Source organism: Gavia stellata, chromosome 16, assembly GCF_030936135.1.
Source record: "Gavia stellata isolate bGavSte3 chromosome 16, bGavSte3.hap2, whole genome shotgun sequence".
NCBI lineage: Eukaryota > Metazoa > Chordata > Aves > Gaviiformes > Gaviidae > Gavia > Gavia stellata.
The window spans coordinates 20,812,218-20,836,802 of record NC_082609.1 but is presented as its reverse complement, the minus strand read 5'-3'; the positions used below and the strand labels follow the sequence as shown (position 1 = coordinate 20,836,802).

General features: G+C 56.2%; 3 protein-coding genes across 3 annotated transcripts; all 3 read left to right on the top strand.

Moving 5' to 3' along the window:
• The first annotated feature begins 1,682 nt into the window (after nt 1-1,682).
• Nucleotides 1,683-7,459, top strand: LOC132318405 (protocadherin gamma-A2-like). The gene is made up of 2 exons (XM_059825609.1): nt 1,683-4,411; nt 7,427-7,459. The coding sequence occupies exons 1-2, from the start codon at nt 1,991-1,993 to the stop codon at nt 7,457-7,459; spliced, it is 2,454 nt and encodes an 817-aa protein (XP_059681592.1). The 5' UTR covers nt 1,683-1,990.
• Nucleotides 7,460-11,743: 4,284 nt separating this feature from the next.
• Nucleotides 11,744-14,218, top strand: LOC132318404 (protocadherin gamma-B5-like). The gene has a single exon (XM_059825608.1). The coding sequence runs from the start codon at nt 11,744-11,746 to the stop codon at nt 14,216-14,218; it is 2,475 nt and encodes an 824-aa protein (XP_059681591.1).
• A 2,298-nt stretch (nt 14,219-16,516) lies between these two features.
• Nucleotides 16,517-22,469, top strand: LOC132318403 (protocadherin gamma-A2-like). Its single transcript, XM_059825607.1, has 2 exons — nt 16,517-18,952; nt 22,344-22,469. Exons 1-2 carry the CDS (start codon nt 16,532-16,534, stop codon nt 22,467-22,469), a joined length of 2,547 nt encoding a protein of 848 aa, XP_059681590.1. The 5' UTR covers nt 16,517-16,531.
• The last annotated feature ends 2,116 nt before the right edge of the window (nt 22,470-24,585 follow it).

The following is a 24,585-nucleotide window of genomic DNA, read 5'->3' as shown; positions in this document are numbered from 1 at the left end:
CCCGAAGAGTTGTACATTGTGTAACGTGAAGCGTGTAGTTTATGCTGTTTTCTTTTGGGCTTTTTTTGCACTACCGCCGAGAGCGAGTGCACATGCATCGCTGCTGCGGCTGAGTTACTCTAGAAGAGAGTACTACGTCCTGCGTGTACGGCCGGTAGTGTGAGGCTCTAGTCAAGAATTCCGAAGGGGTAGTTGGGGAAGGGGGAGAAATGCAGGCTGCTTCGGAGCAGCCTCCGATGTGCAGGTGAGAAGCAATCAAAGTGTCGAGTGCAGGGCAGTCCCTGTACTGCGGGATGCGGGGACTGACCATCGCGACTGTTTCTGAGCAGTTCCCCTACTCCATGGCGCTGTTTGGATCTGCAAACAGGCTGAGGGAAAAGTCATTCAAGTACCATTGCTGCACAAAGCCGTGCAATTCGGGGTGGAGATTGTGCCTTGGGACTAACGGAGTAAAAGTCGAATTATTCTGCATGTCATAAAAGAGAACTTTGGACCTCTAGCGGGACACAACCCCGGGGGTTAACGGTCTCTACCCACCCTGGGAACATCTCGACAGCGGCAAGGGAATAGGCAAAATGACAGCAATTAGGCACTCGGCTGAAGTCCATTTGCACATTAACACCTGGTCTGCGTAGTTTCGGGTGCGCAGTTCTACTTGTCTTCTCCTCCTGTTGTACAGTATTTGGTTGAAAAGGTGTCCTACCAACATGAAGATTCAAGGCTTAGATGAATGCTTTATTAACAAGTTGCAATCCTTTACATCTTGATTTCTGCCAAAAGGCAACCCCCTTCCTCGTCGTTCAAAGTATCGAATTACTTGATTAAAGGCAAATGTTTATAAAGTGTCCAAACGCTAAATTGATGTGGGCTATTGAAACGGGAAATCACGCTATAAAGTCGATTAACTTTCCCTTCTCAGTATTAGCTGCGTCTTTAGGTGTTCCAGCAGCTTCGTGATGTAGCCATTAGCCCAGTGACTTCACTGAAGCATTGCATTGCTCTCATCCCGTTCTGAAATACTGTTCAGAATAGGCGAATATCGGGAAAAGAGAGGCACAAGAAAAATGTGGAGGAAAGCGAAGCTGTTGTACGGCTGCGATCACCCCCCTTTGCTGTAGTGGGGCACAGAAGGGGCACAGGAGCCCAGGCAGATGTACCTGATCCTCTTCTCCTCAGGAGCTGTACGGGCTCAGGGGGCTTCGGTTCTCCGTTTCGGAGGATGGAGCCCGCCTTCTTCAGAACCTCTGGTTCTCCGGGCGTTTGTGTGTCTGAATATCACGTGTTCTATTTCAGAGCCTGTTTTCTTTTGCTGTCCTTGCAGCAGTCATTCAAGCATGACTGCTAAAAAAATTCGTGGCGGGGGCTTGTGCTTTTGGACAAATGGGATAAAGCTCGTAATATTCTGCACGTCGAATTAAAAAAAAATATTTTACTTCACGTATATCGCCATTAGCGAGTCATTTTCTCCGTGCCGTGGAAACACCACGACCACGCGAGGCGTCTGCCTTCCTCCTGGCCACGATCGCCTGGAGGACCAAAGAAGAGATCGGCTGGAGAAAAGCCAGGGCAGGAGGTGGGCGCTGGACGGGCACGGACGTGTGCGTGGCGACGGCCCCGTCCCCGCGAGCTGCCCGTGCGTGGGCAAGGCAGGGCGGGCAGCGCTGGGCAGCGCTCGGTGCCTGCAGTGCCGGGAGGAGGCTGCGGGCGCCGCTGTTGACCGAGGAGGAGGGAGAGGAAGGCCGGAGCGCTGGAGGCAGCCCCGCCCGCTGCGGCCCGGCTCGCTCGCTCGCTGGCTGGGTGTCTCGGCGGCCGGGCGGTCTGCGAGCGTCCCCGCGGTGCGGAGCCGTGCTGCAGCGAGGCGGAGGGGCCGGCGGCAGCGGCCGGGAACGGCGAACACGGAGCGGGAGCCGGAGCCGGAGCGGAGGCAGTTCGTCGGGCGGCGGCGGGGAGCTGCCGGCGGTGGTGCGGTGCCGGCGGTGCCGCGGCGGAGATGTGCGCGGCGGGGAAGCGCTGGGGCCGGCGGGAGCGAGCCCTGCTGTGGTGCGTCCTGGTGGCGGCGTGGGAGGCGGCGTGGGGGCAGCTGCGCTACTCGGTTCCCGAGGAGATGCCGAAGGGCTCCTTCGTGGGCGACGTGGCCAAGGACCTGGCGCTGGAGCTGCCGGCGCTCCGCGACCGCGGCCTCCGCATCATAGACAGAGGCAGGACGCAGTATTTCTCCCTGCACGGGCAGACGGGCCGTTTAGTGACGGCGGAGAGGATAGACAGAGAGCATCTCTGCGAGAGTGTGGAGCAATGCGTGCTGCGCTGTGAGGTGATCGTGGAGGGGGAAATGCAGGTTTATGAGATTGAGGTAGAAATCAAGGACATTAACGACAACGCGCCCAGCTTCCGAGAGGCAGAAACGGAGCTGAGAATAAGCGAGACGACATCGCCGGGGTCGCGGTTTCCCCTGGCCGAGGCTCACGACCCGGACGTGGGTCGGAATTCCCTGCAGAGCTACGAGCTGAGCGGCGACGAGCACTTCTCGCTGGCCGTGCGGGCGGGCCCCGGCGGGGATCAGCGTCCCGAGCTGGTGCTGGCGAAGGCGCTGGACCGGGAGGAGGCGGCGTTTCACGAGCTGGTGCTGCGGGCGAGCGACGGCGGAGAGCCGGCGCGGACGGGCACGGCGCGGATCCGCGTGGCCGTGCTGGACGCGAACGACAACGCGCCCGTGTTCAGGCAGGCGGAGTACACGGTGCGAGTGCCGGAGGACGTGCCCGTAGGCTCCGCCCTCGTCACCGTCACAGCCGCCGACGCCGACGAGGGGCTGAACGGCGACGTGAAATACTCGCTGAAGAAAATCGCGGAGAAAGCCTCGCAGATTTTCCAGCTGGAGTCTGCGACGGGAGCGATCACGCTGGTGCGGAGCCTGGACTTCGAGGAAGGGGACTCCTACGAACTGGAGGTGCAGGCACGAGACGGCGGGGGCCTTTTCGATACGGCGACAGTCTTGATCACCGTGACAGACGTCAACGACAACGCGCCCGAACTGACAGTGACTTCTCAGCTCAGCGCGATCTCTGAGGACGCACCGTCGGGGACGGTGGTGGCCCTGCTGCACGTGCAGGACCGGGACTCGGGCGCGAACGGCGAGGTGCGGTGCTCGCTGGACGGGGGCATCCCGTTCGAGCTGCGGAGCTCGCAGGGCAGCTACTATCGCGTGGTGACAGCGAGGGAGCTGGACCGGGAGGAGGTGTCGGAGTACAACGTGACGGTGCGGGCGAGGGACGGCGGGTCGCCGGCGCTGTGGAGCAGCGCGGTGCTGGCGCTGCGGGTGCTGGACGTGAACGACAACGCGCCGGTGTTCGCGGAGGCGCGCTACAGCGCCCGGCTGCCCGAGAACAACGCGGCGGGCGCGCTGGTGCTGACGGTGCGGGCGGCAGACGCGGACTGGGGGCAGAACGCGCGCGTGCGGTACCGGCTGTCGGAGGGGCGGGTGCGGGGCGCGCCGCTCTCGTCCTACGTGTCGGTGCAGGCGGAGACGGGCGCGCTGTACGCGCTGCGCTCCTTCGACTACGAGGAGGTGCGCGAGGTGGGGCTGTGGGTGCGGGCGGAGGACGGCGGCGCGCCCCCGCTGAGCAGCAACGTGTCAGTGCGGCTCGTGATCGTGGACGAGAACGACAACGCGCCGCAGGTGCTGTACCCGCCGCCGGCGTCGTCGTCGTCGTCGTCGGGCGCGGGCTGGGCGGGCGTGGAGCTGGCGCCGCGCTCGGCGGAGCCCGGGGCGCTGGTGGCCAAGGTGGTGGCGGTGGACGCGGACGCGGGGCAGAACGCATGGCTGTCGTACGAGCTGGCCAAGGCGACGGAGCCGGGGCTGTTCCGCGTGGGGCTGCACAGCGGCGAGGTGCGCACGGCGCGCTTCCCGCTGGCCCGCGACGCGGCGCGGCAGAGCCTGGTGGTGGTGGTGAAGGACCACGGGCGGCCGGCGCTGTCGGCCACGGCCACGCTGACGGTGGTGCTGGCCGAGAGCGTGGCCGAGCTGCTGTCGGAGCTGGGCAGCGCGGCGGCGGCGCCGGGCGAGCCGGCCGGCAGCCTGACGCGGTGGCTGGTGGTGGCCGTGGCGGCCGTGTCCTGCCTCTTCCTCGCCTTCCTGCTGCTGCTGCTGGCGCTGCGCCTGCGGCGCTGGCGCCGCTCGCAGCTGCTGGCGGCGGGCAGCGGCGCCTTGCGCGGCGTCCCGGCCTCGCACTTCGTGGGCATCGACGGCGTCCGCGCCTTCCTGCACTCCTACTCGCACGAGGTGTCGCTCACCGCCGACTCGCGCAAGAGCCAGCTCCGCTGCTCGGGCGGCAGCTGCTGCGACACCCTCCCGGCCCGGCCGCCGCCCGACGAGCCCGCGCCGCTGCTCGGGGAGGACCCCGCCGCCGCCGCCCCGGTGAGTTCCTGCGAGCAGGCTTTCTCCGCCACGCCTCCCTCTGCTGCTCCTCTGCCCTTCCTTCCCCACGGCTTCGCTGTGCCGCCTCGGGAGCTTTGGTCCCAAGGAAGGCACAGCTTCACTCAGCAACGTGCTGTGTGCTTCCCCTGCCTTTCCCCTCCCGGTAGTCTGGATTGTTCCTCTTTCCCCTCACCTTTGCTCTGCGCATGCAGGTGAGACGAGGCATAGTTTCGTGTACAGAGATTCTGAGTGTTGGTGCCCGTTGCTCATTGAGGGCATTTGCTGGAGTTTTCGTGGGCCTTATCGGTGGTGGGGAAGGCAGGAGAAGTGAGGGTGCTTTGGTGTTCTGTCGTTTTTCTGGTGGGGGAAGGAGATGTGAAGTCGCTGTAAATGTAGCAGCAGAGGCGCATCTGGGTGTGTATCATTTCTGTGCTTTCAAAGGTCTCAGAAAATGCCCCTCCCCTCCTGGTATCCATCCATGGCCTGATCATGGCACCGAGGGTGAATATTGTTAGAGGGAATTGGTCCTGGTAACTGGTCTTGTGATAAGAGGTTCTTGCAAATTCTGAGGGTTGTTTTGATCTTCTTCATTAAAAGCTGAATGATGTACTTAGGAGAAGTGCCATAAGGGAGCTTTGGGAGGAGCCAACAGTGTATTCATTCCCTACTCAAGACCTGAATTATGTACCTTCTCTGAGTGCCATAATCTAGAAGAGGATGCTATGGTCCTTTCTTTTCTACAGGTGTTAATTTCTTGCCTTGCTCATTGTAATGATCTGAAGTCAGGCCGTTGTCTGTGATAATGTGTGGACGATCACATCTGTTAAATTTGTCTGACTGTCATAGACGTTTTTCCTTAAAATGTCACTGGACCAAATGCTCTTGCTTGTCACATACACATGCTGAGAAATCAAATATTATCCATGGTAAGGAGAAGTTGTCTGTGCAACTTTTCCTTGGCTGGAGTTTATCTGCAAATGATGCAGACCAACGGCAACCATACAATCTGTGAAGTGTTTGAGGAGAGTCGTGGGGTGCTGTGTGTGAGGAGGTGCTGGTGGAGACATGGCCTGTGTTTTGTCGATTCCCATGGTTCATTGCTGGCCTTCTGAAAATGTGACTGAAGGTGTCCTATTTTGGGCTATTGCCTTGCTTGGAGTCCAACTGGCCAAGCAAGTGGATTCAAAAGTTGACTTTCCTGTTGCTTGATGATTCCCGTGAATGGTGGTTATTAGGCATAGGTGTAAACTTCACGTTACTGTGGTAGTATAACGTATCTTCCAAATAGCCCTTGTGCTGAGGAAGGATGATGTTACCTTTGAGATGATGCTTTGACGACTGAGACTTTAACTGAACTCTATATTGCTCATGGTCTTCAGATCCTTGAAGGTTTACAGCTGCCAAGATGCGGTGGGTTGACCCTGGCTGGATGCCAGGTGCCCACCGAGTCGCTCTATCACTCCCCCTCCTGAACTGGACAGGGGAGAGAAAGTACAATGACAGACTCATGGGACGAGATGAGAACAGGGAGATCACTCATCAGTTACTGTCCCGGGCAAAACAGACTTGACTCGTAGGAATTAATTTAATCTATTGCCAATTGAAAGTCAGAGTAGGATACTGAGAAATCAGAACAATCTTAAAACACCCTCCCCCCAGCCCTCCCTTCTTCCCAGGCTCAGCTTCGCTCCCGATTTCTCTATCTCCTCCCTCCAAGAGGCACAGGGGGACTGGGCATGGGGGCTTCAGGCAGTTCATCATGCGTTGTCTCTGCCACTCCATCCTCCTCACAGTCTTCCCCTGCTCCAGCGTGGGGTCCCACCCATGGGAGACAATCCTTTACCAACTTTTCCAGCTGAGTGCTTCCGCAGGCTGTAGATCTTCACGAACTGCTCCAGCGTGTGTCCTTTCCATGGGGTGCAGTCCTTTAAGAATGGACTGCTCCAGCATGGGTCACCCACAGGGGACAGGGGTCCTACCAGAAGACCTGCTCTAGCGTGGACTCCCCTCCACGGGGCCACATGTTCTTCCAAGAGCCTGCTCCAGTGTGGGCTCTCCACGGGGTCACGGCCTCCTGCAGGGCACATCCACCTGCTCCAGCATGATGTCCTCCACAGGGTGCAGGGTGGCTGTGTGCTCCAGCATGGATCTCCATGTGCTGCAGGGGGACAACCTGCCTCACCATGGTCTTCATCATGGGCTGCAGGGGAATCTGTGCTCTGGCGCCTGAAGCACGTCCTTCTTCACTGACCTTGGTGTCTGCACAGTTGTTTCTCTCACGTATTCTCTCTTGCGGGTGCTGTTGCGCAGCAGGTTTTAACCCTTCTTAAATATGTTATCACAGAGGTGCTACCACTGTCGCTGCTTGGCTCAGTTTGGCCAGTGGTGGGTCCATCTTGGAGCCAGCTGGAACTGGCTCTGTCATACATGGGGGAAACTTCAGGCATCTTCTCACAGAAGCCACCGCTGTAGCCCCCCTGCTACCAAAACCTTGCCACGCAAACGCAGTGCACAAGACAATGACTTTGATAGACTTCTGTTTCCGTCACTGCATGAAATTCTTTTATGCCTGTGGCCGACATATGGCCAAATGCCTGGATATAGTCCATGGTTCAAGTAAAGGCTGTGAATGCAGAGCAAGGAGGGTGAGAGGCTGGCTTTGAACCACCAAAATAGGTGGGTCCATGTGCTTTTGGCTGAGCAATGGTTTGTTTTCATGCCTGGTGCCAAGGCCTGTGTCACTCATGCTGTGATCGTTGTTTCCTTGTCCTGAAAGGCAATGGTAGTCCTCCAACAAAAATAAAGTGTTTAGGCAATAACTGTGCTTGTAGAATGACAATGGATCTCCTGCTGGCAGAGGACCTTTTCAGCAGGGGCACCTCTGGGAAGTGGAGCCAGAGCACCAGCGCTGGCTTGGAAGAGCCGCCCATGCACACCACCGTGCCCCACATCTATAAGCCCACGCTGTCATCGTTTTCCTTGAGCCTTTCTGACCCTCTGTCCTCTTTCTCCCAGGTTTCACTGTGTGGAGTGGGTGGGAAGTGCTGATCTGTGTCTCCATGACAGAATGAAAGAAGGAACAGTGAAACCCCCTTCCACTCAGAGCAGCAAGTGAGACCTGGCACTAGCTTTTTCATCCTAAGTGTAGGCTCAGTGGAGAGTTTGTGGCCATTCAGTTTGTGCTGAGTAAAATGGTAGAAGGTAAAACTGGTAAACCTGAAACATTTTGATTTCTAGTGAAATCACCTGATATCAACAGATAGTTGTTGGGTATTGCTGTTTTGGTAATGGACTCCCAAGGGAAACGAGCGTGCGGATCCATGTGTAGAGAAACTGAATTTGTTCAGGGTAAAGAAAGAAAGGAGTCTCAGCATCAGCCCTCCCAGCTTTTGGAGGAAGGCTGCGGCCGAAACGGTAGTGTTAGTCGGATAGAAAGGTGTCTGAAGATGTCTTATTTTTGGATATCGCACTGCTCAGATTCCAGCTGGCCAAGCTGTGGGTTCATCAGTTTGCTTTCCTCTCGCATGCTGTTCCCTGTGAATGGTAGTTATTGAGCATAGGTTACACTTTAGGTCAAGATTCAAGAGTCATGTATCTTCCAAGTTGCCCAATGTGCTGAAGAAGGATGATGGTGACTTTGAGGTTATACCTTGACGACTGGGTCTTTATTGGAGCCGCATATCACTTCTGCCCGTGAGAACATTGTATGTTTCTTCGAATTAGTGTGAGGAGCAGCGAAATGTCTTTGCATGTGTCCGTATTGTGATCCTTGTTCTCAGATAAGGAGAAGTTGCATGCACAACTTTCCTTTCAGTGCTGTCTGTCTGCAAAGGTCATTCTCTTCTTGTGTGACATTTGGGCAGGGTGAAAAGTTCTGTCTGTCCAGAGACAGGGCAGGTGAAAAACTTTGCTGTGGTACAACTTAAAAGTTTACAGGTTCATTTTGTCCTAGTTGTTCTATGGGGCCCAGAGTTGTGTTTCCATGCATTTTGCCTATGTTATTGTCCAAAGAAATTGCATGGAGGAACTGTGGCTATGGTCAAAGGTGTGATCTCCTGTGAGGGCCTCCTGTGGACTTTCTACCAACTAGATACCCTTCTTGTGTACCTTCTACAGTTGACATAATCTGAAGCGTTAAGCTATGACTCCTTCTCTACGTTTCCCGTTCTTGGCTTGTTTGTTGCCTGGGTCTAAAGCTGGGCTTCTTTGTGGTGGGTAACCCTGAAAACATTAAAAGCTCTCTTCTAATTGTTGGGCTGGGGAAGCAGTTCCCATCCATACCTTGAAGGTGCTCAGCTGCCGAGACAAAGACATGGATATACTTCTGTTTCCCTAAAATGTCACTGCATGAAATGCTCTTTTGCCTGTGGTGGACATACGGCCAAAACACTGGATATTGTCCATGGTGCAAGTAAAGGCTGTAACTGCAGAGCAAGGAGGGTGAGAGTCTGGCTTCAAACTAGGAAAATCGGTGGGTCAATGTGATTTTGGCTGAGCAATGGCTTGTTTTCATGTCTGGTGCCAAGGCCTCTGCCGTTCATGCTGTCGTCCTGGATTCCCTATCCTGAAAGGCAATGACAATTGCGCGATAACTGTGTATGTAGAACGATGATGCATGAGTAGAACAGCTCATAATTCCCGTGTGAAATCTCCTTTATCTGTCTCTATCTCCCTGTAACATTGTGATGTAGTGTTTCTTCATAGTTGTATTTACAGTTCCCTTCAGGGAACCAGTTCCCTTACAGTTCCCTTCCCATCCTTGCCTTTGTTTCCTGGTGAGTTGTGATTCCTTTTCCCCATTTGTGGACATTGGTTTTGCATTTGAAACTGTTGAGTGTGGTTTTGCAGCAAATACTTACTTCAGCCATGTAAGACAGAATTTTGTGTGTGTGAGAAAAATGAAGCAGAATCTAAAAGAGAATCTGTTGCGATTTCTCAGAAGACTTACCTTGAGAAAGAGGCCGATGATAAGGGGTTTACGCTTATGCCTTCATATCTGTGGGACATAAGCAGGCCACATTTTAGAAGAATTGCTGAGAGCTGATGATTATTTTTCAAACTGAAACCTCCTGCTATGTAGTCCAGGGCAAGACTTTAGGGCGGCACTTGTACTTGAGACCTCAGTGACTTCTAGGTGCCCTCAGGGATGAATTTCAACACCTGCAGTGAAGGCCAAGAAGACTTCCCGGTGAGTTTCACCGACAACACTTTGTCCTCTGAAGCTTCCTTGTCTTGCCTGTCTAATTTAAGGTTTTGTTTTTCTCTACCTGGTCTCATGTCATAGTTAACACAACTGTGTGCCTAATGGAGTTCCGTGCAATTTGAGTTACTTCTGCTCAGCAAGTTTGGCCTAAGAAATGTTATTCCTCCTGATCCATTCCTTTCTGTATGTTTCTAACTCTTGCCTTGCTTGTTGTCATGAGCCATGGCTAGACCTCAGGGTTTCTGTGACTAGGGGCCAGTGGGAGAACATGTGCAGGGTGTCCCCCACTCAGTCCCCCATGACATGGTGGCTGCTCCATTGGAGAGATATGGGTTTGACAGGGGGACTGTTAGATGGATGAGGAAGTGTCTGGATGGCTGCGTCCAAAGAGTCACAGTCAATGGCTCAATGTCCAAACAGAAACCTATAATGTGTCGTATACCTCAAGGTACTTGCACCAATGCTATTTAGTGTCTTCCTAGAGAGTGGGGTCGTGTGCACCCTCAGCAAGTTTACAGGCAACACCAAGCTGAGTGGTGCTGTTGATTCTCTTGAGGGAAGGGATGCCATCTGGAGGGACCTTGACTGGCTGGAGAAGCAAGCCTGTGCGAAGCTCATGAAGTTGAGGAAGGCCAAGTGCAAGGTCCTGCACCTAGGTCGGGACCATTCCCAGTTTCAGTACAGACTGTGGGATGAATGGATTGAGAGCAGCCCTGCAAAGAAGGACTTGGGGGTACTGTTGTGTGAAAAATGGGACAAGATTCGACAATGTGCACTTGCTGCCCCAAAATCCAATCATATCGTGGGCTGAATAAGAGGAGGCATGGTAGTTGTCTCCTACTCCGCTTTCATGAGACCCGACCTGGAGTACTGCATACAGCCCTGGGGCCCACACTACAACAAAGACATGGACCTGTTAAAGCTGTTCCAGAGAGGAGCCGCAACAATGGTCAAAGGGCTGGAAAGACCTCTCCTGTGAAGACGGGCTGGAGAAGTTGAGGTTCTTCAGCCTGGAGAAGAGAAGGCTCTGGGGAGACCATATTGTGTCTTTTCAATGGTGCTTATAAGAAGGATGGAGAAAGAGTTTTTACCAGGGCCTGTCATGACAGGATAAGGGGCAATGGTTTTAAACTGAACGAGGGGAGGTTTGGATTGGACATAAGGAAGAAATGTTTTATGCTGATGGTGGTGAGACACTGGAACAGATTCCCCAGAGAAGTTGTGGATGCTCCACCATTGAAAGGGTTCAAGATCAGCTTGGATGATCTTGAAAGGTATCTCCCAACGCAAACCATTCTATGAATCTGTGAAAGACTTGACCTGGCCTTGCACTTTCCCATTGTCAGCCCCTCCAGTATGGAGATGTAAAACTTCTCTTGTGACTCCGAAACAAAGTAATAAATTTTATTTTGTTGTCTTAGCATAGAACCATACACATTACCTCTAGGGTGACACATTTCTCAGTGTGATTGTTCTTCTCCCTACACTAAAAATCAACAGTGGGAGAAATGTCAGGGACTTGTATGAGCAGAAGGAAGAAATGCAGGGCAGATGGAAGTCCTTTGCAGGACCAGCGTGACAGGTTTGCCGTTTGTGATTACATATGGATTACTCCATGAGGAATATTTGCGTCTTGGTGTTCGCCCCAGGTGTGAAAGCAGAATTCAACATAAAGTCTTCCGTGCTATAAACTAGTATATCGCTCTTCTAGAGCCCTCTTGAGTGTATGAAGAGCAGCTGAGCTCCTGTATTTATTGCTGGGCGCAGCCCACAAAAGCCGGAGCAGAGCCGGGGCCCCTGGGAGCGCGGCCGTCAGCCGGCTGCGGTGGCGTCGCGGCGCCTCCGGGTGCCGCTGTTGGCCGACGCGGAGCGGCGCCGGAGCCGGAGCCGCAGCCGGAGCCGCCGCAGCGTCCTGCCCCCGCAGGCTGCTCGCTCGCCCGGCGCCGGCCAGAGCGGCAGCGGCCCGGGCAGCAGAGGCGAGAGGCGGCGCGGCGCGGGGAGCAGCGGCGTCCGAGCCGGCGCCGAGATCGCTGCCCTGCGGCGGCCCCTGCGCTCGCTCGCTGCGGAGAGGGGCTGGAAGGGCGGGAGGGCAGCGGCAGGAGGGAGGAGCGCGGCCAGCGCTGCCGAGCATGGCGGGCAGGCAGAGGCAGAGCCGCCGGCGAGCCGGCGGGCGAGTGCTGCTGCCCGCGTTGCTGCTGTGCTTGTGCTGCCGGGCGGCGCCGGAGCGGCTCCGCTACGCCATCCCCGAGGAGCTGGGCAGAGGCTCGCTGGTGGGGCCGCTGGCGCGGGACCTGGGGCTGAGCCCGGCGGAGCTGCCGGCACGCAAGCTGCGGCTCAGCGCGGAGAAGCCATACTTCACGGTGAGCGGGGAGAGCGGGAACCTGTACGTGAGCGAGCGGCTGGACCGGGAGGAGATGTGCGGCGAGTCGGCGTCCTGCGCCGTCAGCTTCGAGGCGCTGGTGCAGAACCCGCTCAACGTTTTCCACGTCGAGGTGGCCATCCAGGACGTCAACGACAACGCGCCGCGCTTCCTGCAAGACAATTTCCAGCTGGAGATCAACGAGTTAACTTCTCCCGGCGCCCGGTTTTACTTGGGCATGGCGGAAGACACCGACGTGGGCAGCAACTCGCTCCAGGGCTACGAGCTGGAGGCCAACGGGTACTTCGCGGTGGAGGTGAAGGAGAGCCCGGACGGCAGCAAGTTCGCGGAGCTGGTGCTGCGCTGTGCGCTGGACCGGGAGAGCGAGCAGAGCCTGCGGCTGGTGCTGACGGCGCTGGACGGCGGCGAGCCACCCCGCAGCGGCACCGCCCAGCTCTGCATCAACGTCACCGACGCCAACGACAACGCACCCGTGTTCGCACAGGACCGGTACCGCGCGAGCCTGCGCGAGGACGTGCCGCCGGGCTCGATGGTGCTGAACGTCTCGGCCTCCGACGCGGACGCCGGCACCAACGCGCGCGTCACCTACGGCTTCGGGAAAACGCCGTCCAAGGTGCTTCAGAAGTTCGTGGTGGACGCGGAGAGCGGGACGATCACGCTGCAGGAGGCGCTGGACTTCGAGGACACTCGCACGTTCAGCCTGGCCGTGGAGGCGAGGGACGGGGGCGGTCTGGTGGCGCACTGCAAGGTGGAAGTGGAGGTGCTGGACGTGAACGACAACGCGCCCGAGGTGACACTTACGTCGGTGTCGAGCCCGGTGCCCGAGGACGCGCCGTCGGGCACGGTGGTGGCCGTGTTGAAAGTGCGGGACCGGGACTCCGGGGAGAACGGTCAGGTGTGGTGCGAGCTGTCGGGCGAGGCGCCGCTGTCGCTCGTGGCGTCGTCGGGCGGCTCGTACAAGGTGGTGACGGCGAGCGCGCTGGACCGGGAGCAGGCGCCCGAGCACCGGGTGACGGTGGTGGCCAGGGACCGGGGCAGCCCGTCGCTCTCCAGCCGCACGGCGCTGGTGCTGGAGGTGTCGGACGTGAACGACAACGCGCCGGTGTTCGAGGAGGCCGCCTACAGCGCCTACGTGGCGGAGAACAACGCGGCGGGCGCGGCGGTGGTGCGCGTGCGCGCGCGGGACGCGGACGCGGGCGCCAACGGGCGCGTGAGCTACTGGCTGGCGGGCGGCAGCGCGGGCGCGGCGGCGTACGTGTCGGTGGAGGCGCGGAGCGGCGCGGTGTACGCGCAGCGCTCCTTCGACTACGAGCAGTGCCGCGAGTTCGCGGTGGCGGTGCGGGCGCAGGACGGCGGGGCGCCGTCGCGGAGCTCGACGGCGACGGTGCGCGTCTTCGTGCTGGACCGCAACGACAACGCGCCGCGGGTGCTGTGGCCGGCGGCGGGCGCGGGGGCGGGCGCGGGGGCGGGGGCGGTGGGGGCGGTCGCGGCGCCGTTCGAGGTGGTGCCGCGGTCGGCCGAGGCCGGGTACCTGGTGGCCAAGGTGGTGGCGGTGGACGCGGACGCGGGGCGCAACGCGTGGCTGTCGTACGAGCTGGTGCAGGCGTCGGAGCCGGCGCTGTTCCGCGTGGGGCTGCACAGCGGCGAGGTGCGGACGGCGCGGGCCGTGTCGGAGAGGGACGCGGCGAAGCAGCGGCTGGTGGCCGTGGTGAAGGACCACGGGCAGCCGGCGCTGTCGGCCACGGCCACGCTGCACGTGGTGCTGGCCGAGAGCTTGCAGGAGGCGCTGCCGGAGCTGAGCGAGCGGGCGGCGGGCGCCGACTCGCCGGCGGAGCTGCAGTTCTACCTGGTGCTGGCGCTGGCGCTCCTCTCCGCCCTGTTCCTGCTGAGCGTGGCGCTGGCCGTGCTGGCGCGGGTGCGCCGGGCCGGGCCGCCCGCCGTCCTGCGCTGCCTGGGCGCGCAGCGCTTCTCGGTGGCCGGCGCCGCCTTCCCGGCCGACTTCTGCGAGGGCACCTTGCCCTCCTCCTACAACCTGTGCGTGGCGCCGGGCCGCGCCGTCGCCGAGGGCGCTTGGCTGCCGCCGCCGCTGCCCAGCCTGCCCGCGGAGGAGCTGCTCGGCGGGGAGCCCTGCGGGAAGCGGAGCCCGAGCAGCAGCGCCGGCGCGGGAGAGCCGCCCGCGGACCCCGACGCACCGCAGGTCTGTAAAACCGCGCGCTCCCGCTGATCTCCTTGAGCCTGCCTGAACCGCCGTCCCTCTTCCCCTGGGTTTTTCCCGGCTGGTGTGCATGGGGAGTGCTGGTCCGTGTCTCCGTGAAGGAATGAAGGAACGCGGTAACTCCCTCTGCCGTGTGCCCTCACGTCTTTTGAGGGAAGGCTGCTGCAGGAATGGTTGTACTCGTGGGACGGGTTAATTTTATCCAGGCATTATTTCTCTGACTTTTTGGAGCAGCTATTTCTCATCTTTTCTTCCCTCTTTTTTCTTTTTTTCTCCCCGTTCTTGATCTTTCTTTTTCTACAGAGGCTAAGCATAGAATAGAATCTCCAAAGAAAGTGATTTGTAATTTTTTTTTTATCCCTCTTTTAACAAAGAGTTGTACTTTGTGTAACGTGAAGCGTGTAGTTTATGCTGGTTTTTTGTCTTTTTTTTTTTTTTTTTTTTTTTAATGTGCATGGCTGCCTGCGGCTGAGTTCCTCTGGAAGAGAGCACTACGTCCTGCGTGTACGGCCTGTAGTGTGAGGCTCTAGTCAAGAATTCCGAAAGGGTAGTTGGGGAAGGGGGAGAAATACAGGCTGGTTCAGAGCAGGCTGGTTTTTTTTTTGTACTACCGCCAAGAGTGAGTGCATGTGCACGGCTGCCTGCGGCTGAGTTATTCAGGAAGAGAGCACTACATCCTGCGTGTACGGCCTGTAGTGTGAGGCTCTAGTCAAGAGTTCTGAAAGGGTGATTGGGGAAGGGGGAGAAATGCAGGCTGGTTCAGAGCAGACTCTGATGTGCAGGTGAGAAGCAATCTATACATATGCTCCTCATACAAAGAGAACTTTGTACCTCTAGCCGGACACAACTCCGGCGGTTAATGGGCTCTACCGACCCTGAGAACATCTCGACAGAGGCCAGGGAATAGGCAAAATGACAGCAATTAGGCACTCGACTGAAGTCCATTTGCACATTAACACCTGGTCCGCGTAGTTTCGGGTGCGCAGCTGTATTTGTCTTCTCCTGCTGTTGTACAGTATTTGGATGAAAAGGTGTCCTACCAACATGAAGATTCAAGGCTTAGATGAATGCTTTATTAACAAGTTGCAATCTTTTACAGCTTTTTTCTGCCAAAAGGCAAGCCCCTTCCTCGTTGTTCAAGCCATCGAATTAGTTGATTAAATGCAAACGTTTATAAAGTATCCAAAAGCTAAATTGGTGTGGGCTGTTAAAAAGGGAAATCACGCTTTAAATTCCGTTAACTTTCCCTTCTCAGTATTAGCTGCGTCTTTAGGTGTCTTTAGGCTTCGTGATGTAGCCATTAGCCCAGTGACTTCACTGAAGCATTGCATTGCTCTCATCCCGTTCTGAAATACTGTCGAGAATAGGCGAATATCGGGAAAAGAGAGGCACAAGAAAAATGTGGAGGAAAGCGAAGCTGTTGTACGGCTGCGATCACCCCCCTTTGCTGTAGTGGGGCACAGAAGGGGCACAGGAGCCCAGGCAGATGTACCTGATCCTCTTCTCCTCGGGAGCTGTACGGGCTCGGGGGGCTTCGATTCTCCATTTCGGTGGATGGAGCCCGCCTTCTTCAGAACCTCTGGTTCTCCGGGCGTTTGTGTGTCTGAATATCACGTGTTGCAATTCAGAGCCTGTTTTCTTTTGCTGTCCTTGTAGCAGTCATTCAAGCATGACTGTTAAAAAATTCGTGGTGGGGCTTGTGCCTTTGGACAAATGGGATAAAGCTCATACTATTCTGCACGTCGACTTAAGAAAAAATATTCTACTTTACATATATCACCATTAGCAAGTCATTTTCGCCGTGCCGTGGAAACACCACGGCCACCCGAGGCCTCTGCCTTCCTCCTGGTCGCGATCGCCTGGAGGACCAAAGAAGAGATCGGCTGGAGAAAAGCCAGGGCAGGAGGTGGGCGCTGGACGGGCACGGACGTGTGCGTGGCGACGGCCCCGTCCCCGCGAGCTGCCCGTGTGTGGGCGAGGCAGGGCGGGCAGCGCTGGGCAGCGCTCGGTGCCTGCAGTGCCGGGAGGAGGCTGCGGGCGCCGCTGTTGACCGAGGAGGAGCGAGAGGAAGGCCGGAGCGCTGGAGGCAGCCCCGCCCGCTGCGGCCCGGCTCGCTTGCTCGCTGGCTGGGTGTCTCGGCGGCCGGGCGGTCTGCGAGCGTCCCCGCGGTGCGGAGCCGTGCTGCAGCGAGGCGGAGGGGCCGGCGGCAGCGGCCGGGAGCGGCGAGACGCAGCCGGAGCGGGAACCGGAGCGGGCGAGGGAGCCGGAGCGGAGCCGGGGAGCTGCCGGCGGTGGTGCGGTGCCGGCGGTGCCGCGGCGGAGATGTGCGCGGCGGGGAGGCGCTGGGGCCGGCGGGAGCGAGCCCTGCTGTGGTGCGTCCTGGTGGCGGCGTGGGAGGCGGCGTGGGGGCAGCTGCGCTACTCGGTTCCCGAGGAGATGCCGAAGGGCTCGTTCGTGGGCGACGTGGCCAAGGACCTGGCGCTGGAGCTGCCGGCGCTCCGCGACCGCGGCCTCCGCATCATAGACAGAGGCAGGACGCAGTATTTCTCCCTGCACGGGCAGACGGGCCATTTAGTGACGGCGGAGAGGATAGACAGAGAGCATCTCTGCGAGAGTGTGGAGCAATGCGTGCTGCGCTGTGAGGTGATCGTGGACGGGGAAATGCAGGTTTACGGAATCGAAGTGGAGATCACCGACATTAACGACAACGCGCCCAGCTTCCAAGAGGCAGAAACGGAGCTGAGAATAAGCGAGACGACATCGCCGGGGTCGCGGTTTCCCCTGGCCGAGGCTCACGACCCGGACGTGGGTCGGAATTCCCTGCAGAGCTACGAGCTGAGCGGCGACGAGCACTTCTCGCTGGCCGTGCGGGCGGGCCCCGGTGGGGATCAGCGTCCCGAGCTGGTGCTGGCGAAGGCGCTGGACCGGGAGGAGGCGGCGTTTCACGAGCTGGTGCTGCGGGCGAGCGACGGCGGAGAGCCGGCGCGGACGGGCACGGCGCGGATCCGCGTGGCCGTGCTGGACGCGAACGACAACGCGCCCGTGTTCAGGCAGGCGGAGTACACGGTGCGAGTGCCGGAGGACGTGCCCGTGGGCTCCGCCCTCGTCACCGTCACGGCCACCGACGCCGACGAGGGGCTGAACGGCGACGTGAAATACTCGCTGAAGAAAGCGAAGCACGTGGCATCGGAGATATTCCAGCTGGACTCTGCGACGGGAGCGATCACGCTGGTGCGGAGCCTGGACTTCGAGGAAGGGGACTCCTACGAACTGGAGGTGCAGGCAGAGGACGGCGGGGGCCTTTCCGACAGAGCGAAAGTCTTGATCACCGTGACAGATGTCAACGACAACGCGCCCGAACTGACAGTGACTTCTCAGCTCAGCGCGATCTCTGAGGACGCGCCGTCGGGGACGGTGGTGGCGCTGCTGCACGTGCAGGACCGGGACTCGGGCGCGAACGGCGAGGTGCGGTGCAGCATCGCCGAGAGCCTCCCGTTCCGCCTGGAGAAGTCCTTCGAGGACTACTACCGCGTGGTGACGGCGAGGGAGCTGGACCGGGAGGAGGTGTCGGAGTACAACGTGACGGTGCGGGCGAGGGACGGCGGGTCGCCGGCGCTGTGGAGCAGCGCGGTGCTGGCGCTGCGGGTGCTGGACGTGAACGACAACGCGCCGGTGTTCGCGGAGGCGCGCTACAGCGCCCGGCTGCCCGAGAACAACGCGGCGGGCGCGCTGGTGCTGACGGTGCGGGCGGCGGACGCGGACTGGGGGCAGAACGCGCGCGTGCGGTACCGGCTGTCGGAGGGGCGGGTGCGGGGCGCGCCGCTCTCGTCCTACGTGTCGGTGCAGGCGGAGACGGGCGCGCTGTACGCGCTGCGCTCCTTCGACTACGAGGAGGTGCGCGAGGTGGGGCTGTGGGTGCGGGCGGAGGACGGCGGCGCGCCCCCGCTGAGCAGCAACGTGTCGGTGCGGCTCGTGATCGTGGACGAGAACGACAACGCGCCGCAGGTGCTGTACCCGCCGCCGGCGTCGTCGTCGTCGTCGTCGGGCGCGGGCTGGGCGGGCGTGGAGCTGGCGCCGCGCTCGGCGGAGCCCGGGGCGCTGGTGGCCAAGGTGGTGGCGGTGGACGCGGACGCGGGGCAGAACGCGTGGCTGTCGTACGAGCTGGCCAAGGCGACGGAGCCGGGGCTGTTCCGCGTGGGGCTGCACAGCGGCGAGGTGCGCACGGCGCGCTTCCCGCTGGCCCGCGACGCGGCGCGGCAGAGCCTGGTGGTGGTGGTGAAGGACCACGGGCGGCCGGCGCTGTCGGCCACGGCCACGCTGACGGTGGTGCTGGCCGAGAGCGTGGCCGAGCTGCTGTCGGAGCTGGGCAGCGCGGCGGCGGCGCCGGGCGAGCCGGCCGGCAGCCTGACGCGGTGGCTGGTGGTGGCCGTGGCGGCCGTGTCCTGCCTCTTCCTCGCCTTCCTGCTGCTGCTGCTGGCGCTGCGCCTGCGGCGCTGGCGCCGCTCGCAGCTGCTGGCGGCGGGCAGCGGCGCCTTGCGCGGCGTCCCGGCCTCGCACTTCGTGGGCATCGACGGCGTCCGCGCCTTCCTGCGCTCCTACTCGCACGAGGTGTCGCTCACCGCCGACTCGCGCAAGAGCCAGCTCCGCTGCTCGGGCGGCAGCTGCTGCGACACCCTCCCGGCCCGGCCGCCGCCCGACGAGCCCGCGCCGCTGCTCGGGAAGGACCCCGCCGCCGCCGCCCCGGTGAGTTCCTGCGAGCAGGCTTTCTCCGCCACGCCTCCCTCTGCTGCTCCTCTGCCCTTCCTTCCCTCCGGCTTCGCTGTGCCGCCTCGGGAGCTTTGGTCCCAAGGAAGGCACAGCTTCGCTCAGCAACGTGCTGTGTGCTTTCCCTTCCTTTCCCCTCCTGGTAGTCTGGGTTGCCCTTTTTCTGGTGGGGGAAGTAGATGCGAAGTCGCTGTGAATGTAGTAGCAAAGGCGCATCTGCGTGTGTATCATTTCTGTGCTTTCAAAGGTCTCAGAAAATGCCCCTCCCCTCCTGGTACCTATCCATGGCCTGATCATGGTACCGTGGACAGATACTGTTAGAGGGAATTGGTCCTGGCAACTGGTCTTGTGATAAGATGTTCTTGCAAATTCTGAGGGTCAAGGAACACCATGGAAGTTTTGAAGGGTTGGAGAGGAGAACTGTGGGAGCTCTTGAGTTAGGAAGGAGATATGGTTTGCTCTTTTTCCTGTTCATTGCCCAGCTGTACTTTGATGCAGTATGAGTTTTAACTTCTTGCCTTCTTCCTTTTCTTGGTCCGTCTGGCTGGGTGTGCTTTAGTATCATGCCTAGAGCCAAAGACTGTGCCACTTACACTTAGGCCCCTTTTCCCACGTCCTGAAAGGGGATGACAATCTTCTGAGGAATTTATCTGCAAGCAATAGCCATGGAAGTGCAAACATGCTTCGGGGGTACTATTTCTAGGAAGTGCTGCGTGAAACGTCGTATTTCCAGTTTCTATTTCTTGGGTGTGGATGTAAGCATTACATTTACGGTTGCAGAGTCTCGTATCTTCCAAATTGCCCATGTGCTGAAGGTGGTGATGGAGTCTCTGAGCTGAAACTGATGACTGAGGCTTTAACAGAGCTGTATATCGCTTAAGCCCTTTCGAACATTCTACATTTCCTCAAAGGAGTGTGATGAGCAGAGAAGTCTCTATGCATGCACTCGTGTTGTGATCCTTGTTCTCTGTAAGGTGAAATTGTGTGCGCAACATTTCTTTCAAGGACGTCTGTCTGCAAAGACAGCTTCCCTGTTGTGTGATGTTTGAGGATGTTGAAGCATTCTGTCCGCACAGAGACAGGGCAGGTGGAAGTGTTCGCTGTGGTATAGCTTGAGATGTCTAAAACTAGGTGTCAGTGTTCAGTTTCTCACCTAGTTGTGGTTGTGTGCATTTTTGCTTTTCTTGTTGTCCAAAGAAATTACTTTGAGAACTGTGGCTGTGGAAAATGGTGTGATGTCCTGTGTCAGTCTCCTGTAGACTTTCTACTGACTAGATACCCTTCTTGTGTGCCTTCTACAGTGGACATAATCTGAAATCTTAATCCCTAAACTGTTGCTGAATGATACGCTCTTTTGCCTGTGGCTGATAGGTGGCCAAAAGTTGGAGCATAAGCGTGTACCTAGAATGATGATGCAAGGGTAGAACGGCTTATAATTCCTGTGGGAAACCTCCTTTATCTCAATTATATCTCCCTTTCTTCATAGTTGTAAATAGACTTTCTTTCAGGCCTTTGTTTCCTAGAAGGCCGTGGTTTCTTTTCCCCGTTTGTGGACAGTGCTTTTGCCTTTGAAACTATGCGTGTTGTTTTGCAGCAACTATTTACTTCATCCATGTCAGACAGACTTTTGTGTGTGGGGAAAATGAAGCAGAATCTGAAGGAGAATCTGTTGTAATTTCTCAGAAGACTTAGCTTGAGAAAGACACCCATGAGAAGGTGTTCACATTTCTGGCTTCGTATTTGTGGGAGATGAGCAAGCCACATGAGTTGATGACTGTTTCTCAGACTGAACCCCCCTGCTATGTAGTCCAGAATAAGACTTTAGGGCTCCCCTTGCACCTTGAGATGTCCATGACTTCCAGGTGCTCTCAGGGCTGAATTTCCACACCTGCTGTGAAGACTAAGAAGACCTCCCAGTGAGTTTCTCTGACAACTCTTTGTCCTCTAATGTTTCCTTGCCTTGCTTGTCTGAGTTATGGTCTTGTTTTTCTCTACCTGGTGTCATATATATGTAGGTTTACTTGTAATGTTGAGCATAGCTTCATTCAGCAATGCGCCGTGTGTTAGTGCCTCTTACTCATGCTACAGCGGGTGTGAAAGGAAGGAGATATGAGGGTAGCTTTGTGTCCTGTGATTGTCGCAGGGCAATAGATGTAAACATGGTCGTAGTAGAAGAGGCACGTATGCGTGGAGCAGTGCATGTGTTTTAAGGAGGGTGGAGATTCCTCCTTTGCTGAAGTTCAGGCCCCAGTCCCTGCTGGAGAACCTTGCTGAGCAATGCACCTCCCTTCTTGCTATGCTTCCAAGGCATGACAATGGTGCATGTTACAGAGGCATGGTGTGGGCAACTGGCCCTTTGATGGTATGTGCTTGACAATTAGGGGGCTCCAAGAACACCAAGTATATTGTGAAGGGTTGGAGAAGAGAGTCATGGGAGCTGTGCTGAGGGGCTGTTGAAGGGCAGAAGAGAGACTGTTTTCTCCTTTCCCTGTTCAGTGCCCAGGTGTAGTGTCATGCAATGGGAATTTCATCTTCCCAAAAAATTTTTGCTAGAAGACATGTTACTCCAGCTCTATTGGGAGCCCTAGGACATAGTTCCTCTGTGTTTAGAGGTTGTCATCAGTTCTTAAGTAACAGCTTAATTACATACTTCTGACAAATACCATAATGGGAGCATTGGGAAGAGCAATCTGTGTATTCACTACCTACTATACACCTGAATGAGGTGCATACCCTAAGTGCCATATTCTAGAAGAGTATGCTATGGTCCCTTCCTTTCTGCAGGTGTTAACTTCTTGCCTTGCTGGTTGTAATGATCTGAAGGTGGGCCTTTGTCTCTGCTAATGTGTGGAAGATCCCATTTGTTATTTCTCTGACTGTCCCATATATGCCTTTCATGTTTACAGCTGTAAAGAGCAAGATTTTCATAGAGGTGTTTCCTTAAAATGTTACTGGAAGAAGAAATGCTTTTGCTGTCACATACGCGTGCTGAGAAGTCTAATACTATCCATGGTAAGGAGAAGCTGTCTGTGCAACTTTGCTTTGGATGGAGTCTATCTGGAAATGATGAAGATCAACGGCAACTGTTCAATCTGTGAAAGGTTTGAGGAGAGTCTTGGGGGTGCTGTGTGTGAGGAGGTGCAGGTGGAGACATGGCCTGTGTTTTGTGGATTCCCAGGGTTCATTGCTGGCCTTCTGAAAATGAGTCTGAAGATGTCTTAGTTTTGGATATCACACTGCTCAGATTCCAGCTGGCCATGCTGTGGGTTCATCAGTTTGCTTTCCTCTCGCATGCTGTTCCCTGTGAATGGTAGTTATTGAGCATAGGTTACACTTTAGGTCAATGTTTGAGAGCCATGTATCTTCCAAGTTGCCCAATGTGCTGAAGAAGGATGACGGTGACTTTGAGGTGACAACTTTAACGACTGGGTCTTTATTGGTGCTGCATATCGCTTATGCCCGGGAGAACATTGTATGGTTCTTTGAATTAGTGTGACGAGAGGAGAAATGTCTTTGCATGCGTCCGTATTCTGATCTTTTTTTTCAGAAAAGAAGAAGTTGCGTGTGCAACTTTCCTTTCAGTGCTGTCTGTCTGCAAAGGTCGCTTTCCTGTTGTGTGATGGTTGGGCAGGGTGAAAAGCTCTGTCTGTCCAGAGACAGGGCAGGTGAAGAACTTTGCTGTGGTATAACTTAAAAGTTTGTGGGTTCATTTTGTCCTAGTTGTTCTGTGGAGCCAGAGTTGTGTTTCCATGTCCATGACTTCCAGGTGCTCTCAGTGATGAATTTCAAGACATGCAGTGAAGAGCAAGAAGACTTCCCGGTGAGTTTCTCTGACAACACTTTCTCCTCTGAAGTTTCCTTGCCTTGCTTGTCTGATTTATGGTTTTGTTTTTCTCTACCTGGTCTCCAGAGTTGTGCTTCCATGCGTTTTCCCTATTTTCTTGTCCAGACAAATTGCATGGAGGAACTGTGGCTATGGTCAAAGGTGTGGTCTCCTGTGTGATCCTCCTGTGGACTTTCTACCAACTAGATACCCTTCTTGTGTACCTTCTACAGTTGACATAATCTGAAGCGTTAAGCTATGACTCCTTCACTTCTCTATATTTCCCGTTCTTGGCTTGTTTGTTGCCTGGGTCTAAAGCTGGGCTTCGTTGTGGTGGGTAACCCTGAAAACGTTAAAAGCTCTCTTCTAATTGTTGGGCTGGGGAAGCAGTTTCCATCCATAACTTGAAGGTGCTCAGCTGCCGAGACAAAGACTTGGATATACTTCTGTTTCCCTAAAATGTCACTGCATGAAATGCTCTTTTGCCTGTGGTGGACATACGGCCAAAACACTGGATATTGTCCATGGTGCAAGTAAAGGCTCTGACTGCAGAGCAAGGAGGGTGAGAGTCTGGCTTCAAACTAGGAAAATCGGTGGGTCAATGTGATTTTGGCTGAGCAATGGTTTGTTTTCATGCCTGGTGCCAAGGCCATTGACGCTGTCGTCTTGGATTCCCTGTCCTGAAAGGCAATGACAGTCCAACCGCAAAGTATTACCGCAATAATGATGTATGTAGAATGATGATGCATGCGTAGAACGGCTTGTAATTCCTGTGTGAAACCTCCTTTATCCATCTGTGTCTCCCTGTAACATTGTGATGTAGGGTTTCTTCATAGTTGCAATTACAGTTCCCTTCATGCCTTTGTTTTTGTAAGGTTGTTGTTCCTTTTCCCCATTTCTGGATATTGGTTTTGCATTTGAAACTGTTGAGTGTTCTTTTGCATCAAATAGTTACTTCAGCCATGTAAGACAGAATTTTGTGTGTGAGAAAAATGAAGCACAATCTAAAAGAAAATCTGCTGTAATTTCTCAGAAGACTTCCCTTGAGAAAGAGGCCGATGATAAGGGGCTAACGCTTATGGCTTCATATCTGTGGGACATGAGCAGGCCACAAAGTACAAAAATTGCCGAGAGCTGATGATTATTTCTTAAACTGAAACCTCCTGCTATGTAGTCCGGAGTATGACTTTAGGGCTGCAGTGAAGACCAAGAAGACTTCCTGGTGAGTTTCTCTGACAACACTTTGTCCTCCGAAGCTTCCTTGCCTTGCTTGTCAGATTTATGGTTTTCGGTTTCTCTACCTGGTCTCATATGTAGGTAGGTATACTTGTATTTTTCAGCATAGCTTCATTCAGCAATGGACCGTGTGTTAGTGCCTCTTGCTCATGCTACAGCAGGTGTCAAAGGCAGGAGATGTGAGGGTAGCTTTGTGATTGTCCTGTGATTGTTGCGGGCAATAGATGTAAACATGACCTTAGTAGAAGTCGCATCTCTGTGGAAGAGTGCGTGTGATACAAGAGGGGAGGAGATTCCCCCTAAGCTGATATTTTGATGACCCATTCTCTGTTGGATGACTACTCCTCTTTTTGTTTGGCCCGTCATCATTCGTGTGCTTAGAATTCTTTTGTTTCTTCTGAGAATGGTGGTGAGCAGAGAAAAGTAGCTCCCTTCTTGCTGTGATCATACTGCATTATCCTCTAATGATATGTTTTTCCCAATTATGAGAAGGTCAGAAGCAAACGTACCAGTTTTGTAGGGTTGGAGAGAAGAAGGGGGAGCTCTGTGGGGG

Coding starts and splice junctions, on each gene's coding strand:
- LOC132318405 (XM_059825609.1), top strand. CDS start 1,991: ATGTGCGCGGCGGGGAAGCGCTGGGGCCGGCGGGAGCGAGCCCTGCTG. Junction 4,412..7,426: donor ACCCCGCCGCCGCCGCCCCG/GTGAGTTCCTGC, acceptor TCTTTCTCCCAG/GTTTCACTGTGTGGAGTGGG.
- LOC132318404 (XM_059825608.1), top strand. CDS start 11,744: ATGGCGGGCAGGCAGAGGCAGAGCCGCCGGCGAGCCGGCGGGCGAGTG.
- LOC132318403 (XM_059825607.1), top strand. CDS start 16,532: ATGTGCGCGGCGGGGAGGCGCTGGGGCCGGCGGGAGCGAGCCCTGCTG. Junction 18,953..22,343: donor ACCCCGCCGCCGCCGCCCCG/GTGAGTTCCTGC, acceptor GTATCTTCCAAG/TTGCCCAATGTGCTGAAGAA.